Source organism: Myxocyprinus asiaticus, chromosome 35, assembly GCF_019703515.2.
Source record: "Myxocyprinus asiaticus isolate MX2 ecotype Aquarium Trade chromosome 35, UBuf_Myxa_2, whole genome shotgun sequence".
Lineage (NCBI taxonomy): Eukaryota > Metazoa > Chordata > Actinopteri > Cypriniformes > Catostomidae > Myxocyprinus > Myxocyprinus asiaticus.
The window spans coordinates 8102867-8118825 of record NC_059378.1 but is presented as its reverse complement, the minus strand read 5'-3'; the positions used below and the strand labels follow the sequence as shown (position 1 = coordinate 8118825).

At 37.4% G+C, this 15959-nt stretch overlaps 2 protein-coding genes across 2 annotated transcripts; both read left to right on the top strand.

The window, feature by feature from the left end:
• The first annotated feature begins 4110 nt into the window (after positions 1 to 4110).
• LOC127425838 (opsin-1, short-wave-sensitive 2-like) lies at positions 4111 to 8839 on the top strand. Its single transcript, XM_051672132.1, has 5 exons — positions 4111 to 4598; positions 4845 to 5013; positions 5225 to 5390; positions 8305 to 8544; positions 8666 to 8839. Exons 1-5 carry the CDS (start codon positions 4223 to 4225, stop codon positions 8771 to 8773), a joined length of 1059 nt encoding a protein of 352 aa, XP_051528092.1. The 5' UTR covers positions 4111 to 4222; the 3' UTR covers positions 8774 to 8839.
• Positions 8840 to 11704: 2865 nt separating this feature from the next.
• Positions 11705 to 15066, top strand: LOC127425840 (red-sensitive opsin). Its single transcript, XM_051672140.1, has 6 exons — positions 11705 to 11920; positions 12287 to 12583; positions 12739 to 12907; positions 13823 to 13988; positions 14087 to 14326; positions 14409 to 15066. The coding sequence occupies exons 1-6, from the start codon at positions 11818 to 11820 to the stop codon at positions 14505 to 14507; spliced, it is 1074 nt and encodes a 357-aa protein (XP_051528100.1). The 5' UTR covers positions 11705 to 11817; the 3' UTR covers positions 14508 to 15066.
• The last annotated feature ends 893 nt before the right edge of the window (positions 15067 to 15959 follow it).

The following is a 15959-nucleotide window of genomic DNA, read 5'->3' as shown; positions in this document are numbered from 1 at the left end:
TTTGCACTTTTCGCAGAAAACTACATTCATCTCTAGGAGACTGAATGCGTCTCCTTCATGAGCAGTATGATGGCTGCATGGTCCCATGGTGTTTATATTTGCGTACTTTTGTTTGAACAGATGAACATGGTACCTTCAGGTGTTTGGAAATAGCTCCCAAGGATGAACCAGACTTGTGGAGGTCCACAGTTTTTTTCTGAGGTCTTGGCTGATTTCTTTTGATTTTCCCATGATGTCAAGCAAAGAGGCACTGAGTTTGAAGGTAGGCCTTAAAATACATTCACAGGTACACCTCCAATTCAGTACACCTCCTATCAGAAGCTAATTGGCTAATTGTCTAATGCTGCGTTCTATTTGTCTCGGAAGTCGGAGCTCAGGACTCGGATCGACATCATATCCGTAAAAAAAAAAAACAAGAAATCCGAGTTGGATGTGTTCCTTTTACACACAACACGACAAGTTGGAAAAAAAGATGGACGCCTCCAGGAAAGTAATTGTTGCACTAGCTCTTTTGGAGTACAGAGAGCTACTAAATAAGTATGCCCTTCACCTAAGAAACCTCAAGGAAGATGACAGAAAGCGGAGAAGGTATGTTAATGTTTCCGCGTATTTGATTGTATCAAAACATGTTAACCACGTTTTAATCGAACCAGCGGTGTAAACAAAGGGCAATGCCCTATGGAAGTATAAACGTATATTTGCAATATAAATTTGCCTAACTGTGTGATGTGTAAACGGTTTTACGGTTTGTAACATTAGGCAGTGTTGTTGTAGCAACATTGACCATTGTTCTTGTAGCTGCAGTGACCATTGTTGTTGTTAGCAGCAGCGACCTAGCCAATTTTAGCTGTACCAGTTTATAAACAACACATTACGCGGTAATTCACGCATAACAGGATTGTAGCAACATGCCTATAGGCAACGGTAATACAGTCTTGTGTATATGACTTACTAAATTGGACACAATAAAGACAAAAGTGCTAAAAAAAACGTTAAACCCACAGCATACTACAGTCGATGCTCTACGCAGCCATCTTGCTTTCTGAACTCGGGGTCCTCTGAGTTTGTCTGACTTTCCGAGTAGGAATTCCGACATTGGGGGGGCGTTCCATTTGTCAGTTCCGGTCTCGGAACTCGGAAAATAACTCGGAGCTCCGACTTCCGAGACAAATGGAATGCAGCATAAAGGCTTGACATCATTTTCTGGAATTGTCCAAGCTGCACAGTTAACTTAGTGTATGTAAACTTTTGACCCACTAGAATTGTGATATAGTCAATTAAAAGTGAAACAATCTGTCTGTAAACAATTGTTGGAAAAATTACTTGTGTCATGCACAAAGTAGATGTCCTAAACGACTTGCCAAAACTATAGTTTGCTAATATTAAATCTGTGGAGTGGTTAAAAAATGTTTTAATGACGTCAACCTAAGTGTATGTAAACTTCTGACTTCAAAGAGTTTCTGTAATGTTGGAGTTTTGGAAATAAAAACTAAATGTAGAGTAGCTGCTGACAGTAGCTTTTTTCCCACTAGGTGGCGCCATTAACCCAAGTCATAAGACTACAAGGACTAGTTCACCCAAAAACGTAAAACTCTTTTCTCCTTAGAGTTCTTCTTCTTTTGTTTTTGGCAATTTGCATTCTTCGTGTACAACACCACTTACTGGGCAGGGGACTTAAAGTAATAGTTCACCCAAAAATGAAAATTCTCTCATTATTTACTCACCCTTATGCCATCCTGGATGTATATGACTTTCTTTCTTCAGCAGAACACAAATGAAGATTTTTAGAAGAATATCTCAGCTCTTTTGGTCCATACAATGCAAGTGAATGGGTGCCAACATTGTGAAGCTCCAAAAATTACGTAAATCAGCATAAAAGTAATACATATGACTCCAGTGGTTAAATCAATGTCTTCAGAAGTGATATGATAGGTGTGGGTGAGAAACAGATCAATATTTAATTCCATTTTTACTATAAATTCTCCTCCCTTTTCAGTCAATGTCCACTTTCATTCTGAAGGGCTCATCCCTATGCCCTAATCCCTTCAGAGGGTTTGCCCTCCAGAGTGAGAGCTTTGGAGGGTTGAAGGTTGTAGGGATCAAAAATATTAGTTTTTTTATTAGTTAAATATTATTATTATTATTATTATTATTATTATTATTCAACTCCTTTATTAAAATGAACAGATCAAGTGAATTTACAGGAATATAACACAAGCAAAAGCCAGTTTTAAACAGAAAGCCAGGGGGTTAAATATTTTAAAAAAAAGTTAATTATAATAATTAAAAGCCTTTACATATAAACTACAGATTTTGTTTATAGAACCAGAGTGTGTTTAGAGGTGCAGCTGGATTTACAACAGACATGTAGATTTATGACATATGGTCCAGTTGAACCCTACGGAAACGCCCCTTTTGAAGTGCCCTTTGAAGCAGCTATTTATTAACCCCTCGGTTTGGAATGACCCTTCAACTTGGCGGCCATGATAGTTCCCCCTTCGAAGTGCCCTTCAGAGGTGATTTATCCCGTTTGGAACACAGGGAAATTTTCACTTTCACATTCTTCTTCTTGTGTTTTTGGTGATTCATATTCTTGATGCATACGCCCCCTACTGGGCAGGGAGAAGATTTCTAACAAAAATTTACTTAAATATTGATCTGTTTCTCACCCAAAACTATCATTTCACTTCTGAATATATGAATTTAACCAATGGAGTCTTATGGATTACTTTTGTGCTGCCTTTATGTGCTTTTTGGATGAATTTTCATTTTTGGGTGAACTATCCCTTTAATTTCAAGCCTCTATTTATAATGACATGTGACCTGCTCCATCATTTTTATCATTTTGTCCCAAAAACACATTTTGAGTTTTAAAAATTAAACTAAAGTAAGACGCAAGATTTCAGGAAACATTTAAGTGATTATATCCGTGCAAAGATTTGGAGCAGAAACACAATAAATAATTCTATCATTAGAAAAATGAGGCTTTCCTTCTTATTATGGTGCATAAGACTTTAAATGGTTTTTTTTTTGGGTCAAAGTGACTCAGAATAATGAAGCAGGTCACAAATGGATAAATACATTCTAGAAATATTAATATAACATTCTCTTTTAAACAATTGTCTGACCATAAATGTACAGAACATACGTATTTGTATATTTTCTATGCTTGTTTGGGAGTGTGGAAGAATGTGGTAGTGACTTATATTTTTATATTATCTTAAAAAGAATATACTGTATGTGTCAATTTTTTTGGTTTATTTCATTTAAATAAATTCATATTTAAACATTCATATAATTATCTACTTTAGGTTGTCCAATCAAAATTCAGAAAAGGGATGAACATAAAATAATACACACTGAATAGTCATCAAATTGTGCTTTTCTACAAATGAATAAAGGCTAAATGTTGGAACTGTATTAGCATGCAACAGATATAAAATATAATATATAGCCAAAGCAAGCAAATACTATTATTAGTAATTACTGTATTAGTAGTTATTAGTAATTCATAATAATTTAACCTATATAAGACAATGGATATTTAAATGCATCTATACGCAGTAGGGAAAAGAGAATGCAATGAAAACTTAGGACCATTCACCATCCAATAGTCCCTTTCTCATCTCTGACTCGAGAGCCCTCAGATGAGTGTCAAGGACAATCCATCTGTCAAGTATTAAAGACTCTTCATAAAGACCATGATTCCAGGCACAAAACTGGAGATAATACCACGGGAAGCAGATTAAAGAGCGTTAAATGCGAGTGATTAACTGCTTTTTCTGCACTGGGAGGCAGATTAACTGCCACCCTTAACACAGAACCAAACTGCTGGGTGAAAAGGATGATCCGAATTAGCCAGGTTTTGGTGTTGGAAATGAGATTAAGTAAAGTGTGTGTCTTACACTGCGCAGATGTAGTTGTATGTGTGTTATTGGATCCATACGTTGTGAATGTGTGTACATATGTGTGTACCAACACACCTCAAATCCTTCCATTAAGACTATTTGGGAGGAGCACAATGGTATCGTTTGGATCCCTATAAAAGAGGGATCAGTCAGCACTAGTTTGAGGGAGGCTTCATCTGTTGATCACCGAAGAGAAAATAGACAATTTTTACTTTGCAAAGCTGCAGTAATCTGCAGAAGGAGATAGCATAATTGATTTAAAGTTTTAAAACGTTACAGAGTTCTCGGCAGAGTGGTTGCCAGTTTCAAGCAAGATGAGGAAATCAGAGCCAGAGTTTCAAGATGACTTCTACATCCCCATCCCTTTAGAAACCAACAATGTCTCAGCGCTAAGCCCTTACCTGGTCCCCCAGGACCACTTGGGACACCATGGCGTATTTATGGCCATGGCTGCCTTTATGTTCTTCCTTTTCATTGCAGGAACTGCAATCAACATCCTTACCATTGTCTGCACAATTAAATTCAAGAAACTCAGATCTCATCTTAACTATATTCTTGTGAACCTTGCAGTTTCCAACCTGATTGTGTCATTTTTCGGCTCCTCAGTAGCATTCTACTGCTTCTGGGAGAAGTACTTTATCCTCGGGCTGCTGGGATGTAAAATCGAGGGCTTCACTTCAACAATTGGAGGTATTATGCAACATGCATCAACATTAATTTGAATGCTTCTGTGCTAGCCTGTTGGAAAACATTTCAAGTAATTCAGATAACATTGTAAATACCCTTAACTATTGTTACATGTAGTGAAAAAGAAGAGTTTCATTTGTTAAATCCACACCTAATTCAAATCATTCTGGTCCTGGTTTGAATCAAAAAGGGATAACTGCTTGATGTTTGTCTTTTCACTTCTCTTTCTCTGTCTCTGTATTATTGCAGGAATGGTGAGTTTGTGGTCTCTCGCTGTGGTGGCATTTGAAAGATGGCTGGTCATTTGCAAACCCCTTGGAAACTTTACCTTCAAGACCACTCATGCCATCATTGGCTGTATCCTTCCTTGGATTATTGCATTGTCAGCCGCAATTCCTCCACTGTGCGGCTGGAGCCGGTAAGTCACCAGAACCAAATATAAACATAAATGGCACTGACACTTAATTGCCTAAATTGCCTCCAGTGAACTTTAAGATAATCAACACCTAGTCCCCTTTTGTTTCACTCCTATACAACTAGTTCTAGAAAGAAGTGAGGTTCTTCTAATTGTAACTGAAGAGTGTGTGAAGTTGTCTATCTCGTCAGCCTCACTGAGGTCTGTTTTACAGGTACATACCCGAAGGTTTGCAGTGCTCTTGTGGTCCTGACTGGTACACGACTGGGAACAAGTACAACAATGAGTCCTTCGTCATGTTCTTGTTCTGCTTTTGCTTCGCGGTTCCCTTCAGCACCATTGTGTTCTGTTATGGTCAGCTACTCATCACACTCAAATCAGTGAGTATAGTTTACCATGCTCAAACTGCCTCAGAATTATTTATTTTCATACAAGTTCGGTTAAAGAAGTTTAAGTGAGGAAGAGGTATTTTATGTGACAATACAGTGGTGTAATTCTAACTCTTACATGTGTAACCGGTCCTGCTCGACCCACTCCGAACGGGACTCGAACCGGCATCTCCGGCATGGGAGACAGGTGCGCTAACGAGGAGGCTAAAGACTACAGCCTTTAGCATCAGTCGCTAGTGGGCCTCTTGAGGCCAGGGGAGTGAGGTTTACACACTGCACAGCTACCTATTGTACCAGCTGGCTACCGTTACATTCACCCCCCTAAACCTCAATCCCATCCGGGTTACGGCACCACTGAAACCGGTCCTGCTGGACCTGCTCCAAGCGGGATATGAACCGGTATCTCTGGCATAGGAGGTGGGCGCGCTAACGAGGAGGCTAAAGGCTACAGCCCCTAGCATTAGTCGCTGGTGTGCCTCTTGAGGCCAGGGGCGTGAGGATTACATACCGCACAGCTGCCTACCAGCTGGCTACCGTTATACATGCTGCTAACTCAACTGATAAAATCCCAGCCATTTATTGTACATTTGCCAAATGAATATTCCAGGTTAAATACAAGTAACGCTCAATTGACAGCATTTGTGGCATAATGTTGATTACCACAAAAATGAATTTCGACTCATCCCTCCTTTTCTTTAAAAAAAAGCAAAAATCTGTGAGGCACTTACAATGGAAGTGAATGGGGCCAATTCATAAACATTAAAATACTCACTATTTTAAAAGTTTAGCCCCAAGACGTTAACATTATACTGTATTTGTTAAAGGAATGTTCCAGTTTCAGTACAAGCTGAGTTCAATCAACAGCATTTGAGGCATAATTTATTTTGACTTGTCCCTCCTTTTCTTTAAAAAAGGCAAAAATCTGTGTTACAGTGAGACACTTATGGAAGTGAATGGGGCCATAATTTATTCATAATTTTAACATTAATGTACTCAGTGTTTCAAAAGTATAACAACAAGACATAAAGGATATGAGTGTAAAAATAATTTTAGAGTAATAAAATCACTTTCTAACCTTTTCTGTGTAAAGTTATAGCCAGTTTTACAACTTCATTGCCATGACGATGTAATATCAACAAACCCTAAAATTCTAAAATGACTGTAAAAATGATGATTTAAACAACTTTACAGCTCAAATAATACACAACAGAAGAATTAATGTAAGTGTTTATATAAAATTATAAGCATCACATTTCTGTGTTTAAACCCTCCAGAAATTGACCCCATTCACTTCCATTGTAAGTGCCTCACTGAAACCCAGATTTTTGCTTTTTTTAAAAAAAAGGAAAAAGAAGAAAAGGTGGGATGAGTCGAAAAAATTTTTTTTGCGGGAATCAATATTATGCCACAAATGCTGTCGATTGAGCTTGTATTGACAATTTTATTTTGATAAAATCGCTTACTGGTCATTTCTGTGTAAGTTCTATCGCTGTAACACTGTAATTGTTACGATTTAAACCGATTTTAGTTGTTACAATGATGATGTAATGTTAACAAACCCTAAAACGACTGAAAAACGGACAATTTAAACAACTTTACAGCTCAAATAATACACAAGTTTTAACAGAATAATTAAAATAAGTGATTTTATAAAATTATAAGCTTCACATTTCTGTGTTTAAACCCCTAAAAATTGGCCCCATTCACTTCCATTGTAAGTCCCTCACTGTAAATTTATTTATTTTTTTTTAAGAAAAAGAGGGACAAAATAATTTTTACTGGTAATCAACATTATCCCACAAATGCTGTCAACTGAGCTTAATTTGCATTGATCAGAATATTATGAATATTCCTTTTAAATGCCTTGGGATATACATTGAGGTATTGCCAGGAAAAAAACAGAAAATATCAGGAACTTTTTTAAATTTTGATTTCCAGGCTTGGAAAAATCATGGAAATTAACAATAGGCTCATGGCAAAAACGTAAGTTATGACTTGGCTCATTCAAAAAGGTAAGCTAAGACGACTTGTAGAGCAACTAATCAACAAACATAATTTCAGATCAATACAATAGACCTAATTCACAGAAGCGCCATCTTTGTTTTTTGACGGGAAGGAAAACAAGGCTGTGAGGAATAGACTTACAGTCTCTTCAATGGCATGCACTGTATAAAGCTATATACAGCTCCTATATCACATCTAATTTTCCACAACTCATGTTTTTTGTCTACTGAAATTTCTTTGAAAGATATTTTTCAATGTTTTGTCAGCAGAACGACCTAAAAACACTTTAAACAACTGTACAACCCATTGAAGAGAAGTCTGTCCCTCACAGCCTAGTTGTCATTACCGCCTAAAATCAAAGATGGCGTTACTGTGAATAAGGTCTATAAAGACATAAAATTGTTGCTAGCGTCCTGTCCAACACTTTATTATAACAAAGGAAATGTCTGTGAACAAATTTGATTACTCACTGCATAAATTTATGCAAGACAAATGACCGATGTCTGACAGTATCCTTGTTTTGAGTAAGGGGTTAGACTTGATTTATGTTTGGGTAAGGGAATAAACCAGGAAATATAGTTATAGCATCATTCTTTGGTTCATTTTTTATTCTCCGTGGGAGTAAAACTTGTACAATTTCGCCATCTCATATTATTATTACGACTCGTCATGAGGCTGAAAGTAATCATATCTTAAAAAGTCTAGAGTATTCAACCTACTTTTTCTAGTTATGCTCAGCTCTAAAATATCTAATTGGTTAGAAATGGTAATCTCTTTTTTTAATGATATTTTCCAATAATCACAAATGACTGGATAAGTCATGTACATTAATTGCTCAAAACGTGTGGGAACACTGCATAATGCTGCCATGCTCCTTTAATATCCATTGCATGTCTATTAGGCAGCCAAAGCTCAAGCAGATTCAGCTTCGACCCAGAAGGCCGAAAAGGAGGTGACAAAGATGGTGGTGGTGATGGTGTTTGGCTTCTTATTATGCTGGGGACCATATGCATGCTTTGCTCTGTGGATGATTTCCCATCGTGGTGAAACATTTGACCTGAGACTGGCAACCATCCCATCCTGCCTTTGCAAAGCCTCTACAGTGTACAACCCTGTTATCTATGTCATGATGAACAAACAGGTAGAACTAGTTTGCTGACACTTGTCCCTGCCAAATGCCATATTTATACTAACAACAAAAATCAAACTCATTCCTTTGAGTAATATGTACTGTTCTTTTTCTCTCCTCTATTTAAACTCAGTTCCGCTCGTGTATGATGAAGATGGTCTGTGGAAAGAATATTGAGGATGATGAGTCCTCTGCTTCATCTCAAGTCACCCAGGTCTCCTCTGTTGCACCAGAGAAATAAACTCATTCTTGATGTAACCTCATAACCACTCTGGCAGTGAAAATTATTTTTACAATGACTGTAAATAATAAACATTGGCCCAATAGGAATTTTTGCTTATAATGTCAAACATTTTTAACTTGGACTTGGCTTGCATATACATGTAGAATGAGTAGACGTTGTTATTATTATTATTATTATTATTAAAAATATACAATAAATGCAAAGAAAGACAGATTGTGTTGTTATATTTATATTTATGTTGAAGACTAGTAAACATAAGTCAAAATGATTTATATGACATATGTTACGTTAGTCTTAATTCATTCAGTGTCAAACAGATCGCTATGATGTAGTGAGCACACAATTTTACAACAAACAATACATAAAAAACAAAGAAGTATCTCATATTTCAGATTGTAATCAGGTCTGTAGTTTTTCCACAGCAACAGGCAACACATCCAGGAATGGTCTGGAAAGTGAAGAAATAAATATTTAAATCAAATAAAAAAAGGAATAATAACAGTGGTTTTCAATGAAAAAGAAAGGTCACAAATGCTCACATGAATGATTTTAGTATGCATGCTTACTTTAACTTCTTCTTTTACTTCACTAAACCAAAAGGAAAAGAGAAACAAGAAAGAATACAAAGTTAGTTTTCCTCATTTCCAAACCATGCATAACACAATAATATCATGAACAAGATAAACTCAGTCTAGAAATGAGAAAGTCTTGAAATTAAACCACAAATGATGTTAGAGAAACAAGGAGCAGGGAAAGCAAACTGTTGCTCATGTTAAATTAACATCAGTTACATGGATTAATTCCGTTCAAATTGTAAGAATCGTAAAATAAACGTTCAATTCAAAATACCGTGAAAATAGCAGTTGTCCAATGGCAGGTCATGCAAGACCAAACTTGAGCTATTATCTTGAGTTTTCGTTGAAAATTCAGGTGTATATCTGAGTTCTGCTAGTAGTGAACTTTTGCCAATCACGAATAGTTCAGAACTAGCGGAATTCCAGACATACGACTGACTGAGTGCTGCACCATGCTTTAGCTGAAAACATTCACTGAAAAACATCCTTTTCAACTACATCTCTGAATATGTTTGTGATCTACACTGTAATGGCAACAACAAAAATCACACAAGAGACCCTCGATTCTCCATCCCATCAAATAGACATTATCCCAACAACCAGATATTAGTTTCAATTTCAGTTTAGAAGAGGACATCAAAAATCCCAATTAACAAATACCCATAAAAATATAAATATTAGCACCATTCTCTTCTGGGTTTCGTATTTCTGTCCCTAAACAATTAAATCATCACATCCTGGGTCTTCATTTACAAAGACCACAATATTATATCTGGATTAAAAGGAAACAACTGAATAAATAAATAAAATAAAAAGTTTACAGACTGCTCTTGTTCTTCATGTCGGCTCCATCGTCACCCTGGTTTGGTCTCTTCACGTCCTAGTGTCCACTTCCTCTTGCTCCAATTTGTTACGATAGATAGAGAAGCTGATGACTGGAAAAAAACATCTACCGTCAGAAACGGAGAGAGATTAAAACTGACCTCATCAAGATTTTCAGATAAACCCTGCTTTCCCTAAATTGAACCATCAATCCATTGGGATTAAGAAGGTTTGTGCTGCATCCTTGTCAATACTAATTAGGATCTTGTGTGTAGGGTACCTAGGTACCCCGGTTGTCCCAATAAGCTGATTTGGACTCGGACTGTAACCTACATGTCTGTCTTATAGTTACCCCCTACATAACGGCCATTTGAACAAAACTGTGTCACATTTGTTTTACATGGACATGAGTGAATGTGAATGATAGACAATGTTGCTGGGTGTGAACTGGATGGCACAGTGTTTACAGTGACATCAATTTGATAAAAAAAAAATTTCTAAAAAGAAAGAAAATTCCTTATGAGTAAGAAAAGAAAGAAAAACATAGCCAACAGTCTAAAAAAGGATTCCTTAAAGGTCCTTTAATGATATTAATAATTTAATTTAAAACCATATACACTTAAAAAACCCTTTTAAGATGAAATGGTCCTTTGTGTTGGAATAGAATAGAATAGAATCAAAGCACATGGAAATGACTTGTAGGTATGAAAATAATTGAATCGTTAATGCAACATGCAATATACACGGAACAGCGTGTGAATGTGCAAATGTACAGTACTATGTGCAATGTCCTAAACAATACCATGTACAATATAAGTATGTAATTATAATTTTATAATAATAATTATAATTTTTTTAATTATAATTTTATAATTATAATTTTCTTTATTTATCACACATTATACATTTTGCACATATACAGTGAAATTCTTCTTTTTCACATATCCCAGCTAGGCTGGGGTCAGAGTGCAGGGTCATGTATATGTATAATGTACAATATACAATACAACTGTACTTCACTCCTGCACTAGACTGTTGTTCTCTATTAAACCAAAAAGCAGGGTTTTACTGAGCACCAAAATGATTTCTGCCAAAGAATCTAGTGCAATTTAGAATTGTGTTTCTTAAGAATGTTTGTACAAATGCTTCATTTCCTTGTAATAATTATCTTATGCATGGTTAATACAAGTGTGTTAGAGACTGTACTGGATGCTTTAGCCAAAAGATGTCTTAGACCTAAACTTTAAAGGTTGCAGAAAGTACCAAAAGGCCCATGTTACCTTATAATCACTGCATGCTAGATCGTGCCAAATGCCATGGCACATTGTTTTGGTTTACCTGTCATGGCTTCAACAATCCTAGGAAGCAACAGTAGCTTAGGCCTTCTGTAAGCCTAATGAAATGAGTCTTTGTTCGGTTCTCGATGCCAGTTTTGACCTCAACAGTTCTCTACCCTGCCAAGGCATCCTCTTTTTACCCCAGCCAGGGAATCCTCTTTTTTGAGTATAAAAGCACTTTGATAAGAGTCTGAAGTCTGTCGGTGTGAGTCGGCCAGAGATAGCAGATAGTAGAAGCACTAGAGGCCCAAACTTTATTAGTGACTAATAACTACAAGAGTTCGGGCTTAACAACAACCTACACAGAATGGCAGAACAATGGGGAGAAGGGATGTTTGCTGCAAGGCGAAGAGCGGATGAAACGACACGGGAATCAGTCTTCACATACACCAACTCCAATAACACCAGGGGTGAGTCTTTAAATGATAATCACAGTATTATTCCTCACACTAGAAGAAATATGGTTAGACATACGTAGGCAGACTTCATGCATTAGATATGTTGACCTTGACCTAAACATTAAGTTCAGCCATGACAACTATGAAAAGGACTGTACGGTAGCAATCTATTCTGTTGTGAAAATTTTTGTGGCCCTTAAACCCATCAATATTGGCAAAGCAATGGGGCAGGATTTGGTACCTTTACCTTAAAGCTTTCTGTGCATTTTGACACATGCAACAATAGGTAAGTAATGCATAAAAGAAAGAGTTTTCTGGGACTGGTTCACACACCAAAACAAGATCACAACTGTATTGCTTTGCATTTCTCATTTCCAGATCCCTTTGAAGGACCCAACTACCACATTGCCCCTCGATGGATCTACAATCTCGCAACAGTGTGGATGTGCATTGTGGTTGTCGCCTCAGTCTTCACCAATGGCCTGGTGCTGGTGGCCACAGCCAAATTCAAGAAGCTCCGCCACCCTCTCAACTGGATCTTGGTCAACCTCGCTTTTGCCGATATTGCAGAGACTCTTTTGGCCAGCACCATCAGTGTCATCAACCAGATCTTCGGCTACTTTATCCTCGGACACCCAATGTGTGTTTTTGAGGGCTACACTGTCTCTGTATGTGGTAAGTTACTTTAAGCTCAGTGCCATCATTGACATTGGCAAGTAAACAACAACAGCAGATAAATCATTTGGACCAACGGTTTTAGAATTTGGCAAATGTGGTCTGTTTTATTTGTCTTATTGGCTTTAAATGGCATCTAACAACACAATCAACAGGTATTGCTGGTCTGTGGTCTTTGACTGTCATCTCATGGGAGAGATGGGTGGTCGTCTGCAAACCATTTGGAAATGTCAAGTTCGATGCTAAATGGGCAAGCGCTGGCATCATCTTCTCCTGGGTTTGGTCTGCTTTTTGGTGTGCACCTCCCATCTTTGGCTGGAGCAGGTAAAAACGCCATACTGACCTTGGTTCCTACAATAAGGACACTTGACTGCTATTTAAAAAAAGTAATAGTTAACCAAAAAATTCAAATTCATGATTTACTCACCCTCATGTCAGTCCAAACCCATATGACTTTCTTCTCCAGAACACCAAAGAAAATAATAAAATGAATCTCCCAATGACTAAATTCAATACAATGGCAGTGCATGGCAGGGGCGGACTGGCTATAGGGAGAACCGGGACCTTTCCCGGTAGGCCAGCCGCAAAATGGGGCAGAACAGGTGGCGATAAGCTGAAACGGGCCACCGCATTATGTTGAACGGGCCGCGACTGGCTGAAGAGGGCCACAAAATGGCGCCGCTATATGCAGAAGGGGGCCGTGATATGCTGAAAAGGACCATATATTAACGTTTACGGATTGTCCCCATTCACATCCATTTTAAGTGCCTCACTGTAACCCAGATTTTTCCTTTTTTTTTAAGAAAAGGAGGGTCAAGTAAAAATTATTTTTTGTGGTAATCATTATTATGCCACAAATGCTGTTAATTGTGCTTAACTTGTTTTGAACCTGGAATATTCCTTTAATGGTTTAAGTTGATTTGAGAATAAATAACGAATTCAAGTACAGTCTGTTCATTACGCAAAGTATTTGTATGCCTTCAGAAGACTTGGTATATGACGCACGGCACTTTTGAGTGCTTTATAAAGCATTAAAGTGAGTTATCATGTACAGCTTTTGTGTGGATTCAGCAAATGGGACGTTTCCTTTCGTGTTCCACTGAAGAAACAATAGTCATATGGGTTTGGAACAACTTGAGGGTGAGTAAATAATGAGTAAATAGACAGAATTCTAATTTTTAAACTATTCTAAAGCAGTTTTTTTACATAAATGTAAGCCAATCCATTATTTTCTCACAGGTTTTGGCCTCATGGTTTGAAGACCTCCTGCGGCCCTGATGTCTTCAGTGGAAACGAGGACCCTGGTGTCCAATCTTACATGCTTGTTCTGATGATCACTTGCTGCATCATCCCTCTGGCCATTATCATTCTCTGCTACATTGCTGTGTGGCTGGCAATCCGCTCTGTAAGTTGTTTCATGGATCCTGCAAGCACTTCATTCCATTAGGTTCTCACAGTTGGTAAAAAGGCACTAAGCACCCGCATTGCATCATGCTTCAACAGGTTGCCCAGCAGCAGAAAGACTCCGAGTCTACACAGAAGGCTGAGAAGGAAGTGTCCAGAATGGTGGTTGTCATGATCGTGGCCTACTGTGTTTGTTGGGGTCCTTACACATTTTTTGTCTGCTTCGCATCGGCAAACCCAGGTTATGCCTTCCACCCATTGGCAGCAGCTCTTCCTGCCTATTTTGCTAAGAGTGCCACCATCTACAACCCCATCATCTATGTCTTCATGAACCGACAGGTGAGTCTGTGCTGTTTAACCTTGTGCACATTGAGAAATCTTCACATTGGGAAAATACTGAAACTGAAATTTTCTTTTGCAGTTCCGTGTATGCATCCTGCAGCTCTTTGGAAAGAAGGTGGATGATGGTTCTGAGGTGTCCACATCCAAGACAGAAGTCTCCTCTGTGGCACCTGCATAAGCGATGCATAAAATCTAAGAGCAAGGATCCGGAGCCAGATCATATGGGAAAAAAAGATGAAAATGGGACTTTTTATATTCCTTGTTTGCCCTCACCATTGACAACTCTGCATCCAGTCATTTCCCCCAGAGAGATGGAAAATACCTTTTTGGATGGCAGTGTGTGTTAAAGCATCACTTTCTCAAGTTCCAAAGGAATGACTTGTTACTGAAATGTTACAGTTTTTATGGTATTCAATTTTTACACAATCATTTGTCTATGGTACGCCATCCACTAGCTATTCAGAGAGGTGTATGCCTATACATAGCACTGCTTTGGGGGGAAGTGACACTCAGCATGGGATAACTAACAACAGTGAAAACTAAACACAATGGTTTGGCTTGATGTTCAATGGTGATGTAATAATGACTCTGTAACTTTAATTTTGTAGCCATCTTGCAAGAAAACAAAAATGATTAAAAAAAAGTTTGATAGATAGATGCCTGCCTATGTACAGCATGTAATACAGTTCTATTTTGTTTTTTCTTTGATGACAATAAAAAAAGCATCATAATAAGAACAGTTTTCTCTTCTGCATGACATTTTCCTTGTAGGCCTCCATATGGCAAGAATTAAAGTAGTCAAGGTATTATCTCCTTTCACAATGCAAAACAAATCCTTTTTGTAATCAGAATTTTGTCTTGTTGTCCAGTAAAAATATCTAAATATCCTTAAAACAAGATCAATTTACTTGAGAAGCAAAATTGTGCAGGATAATAAGAATTGTTTTTGGAGTATATATCTTTAATTAAGTTTATTTTTCTTACCACATTAGTTTTTTTTTTTTTTTTAAACATACAGTATATCTAAAAAAATAAATAAAGAGGTTTATGCTTAAAACAAGAAAAACATGTCTGAAAACATATACACAATTTTGCTTTGCAAGTACATTTATCTTGTTTTTAAAAAATTTTCACTGGAAAACAAGTTAAAATACTGATTAAGAAAATAAATTTTGCAGTAAAAGTGTCCCAACATTCACATTTACACACTTACACTGTAAAACCAAGTTTTAAGTTGATTTTTCATTAAATCCCTTTGACACCCAGACATTAATGGAAAATAACTTTCATTTCAATAAGTTTAATTATGCTAGACAGGATTTAAAGCTTGAAATGTAAGAGGAGCAAGTCAATTGCAATTTCTCCATTTAAGCCTGAAGAGGCTAAGTAATTTCCATTGGAACGTGACACTAAAAGCACTTCTTATCTAAGGAAGATTAACCTCAAAATGAGACCTTACCTTTTGACTCCAAGTGTCCGTGCACCATTGTGCGCCTGCACACTAATCATGTGCATTCATCCCATATGTCTATGTGAATGTGTGAGGTCAGAAACAGTTTTAAGACCCATAATTTGCATGCAGATTTGTGGGGCGTACTTCTTGTTTTGCGAGATATTCGTACCTCCGGCT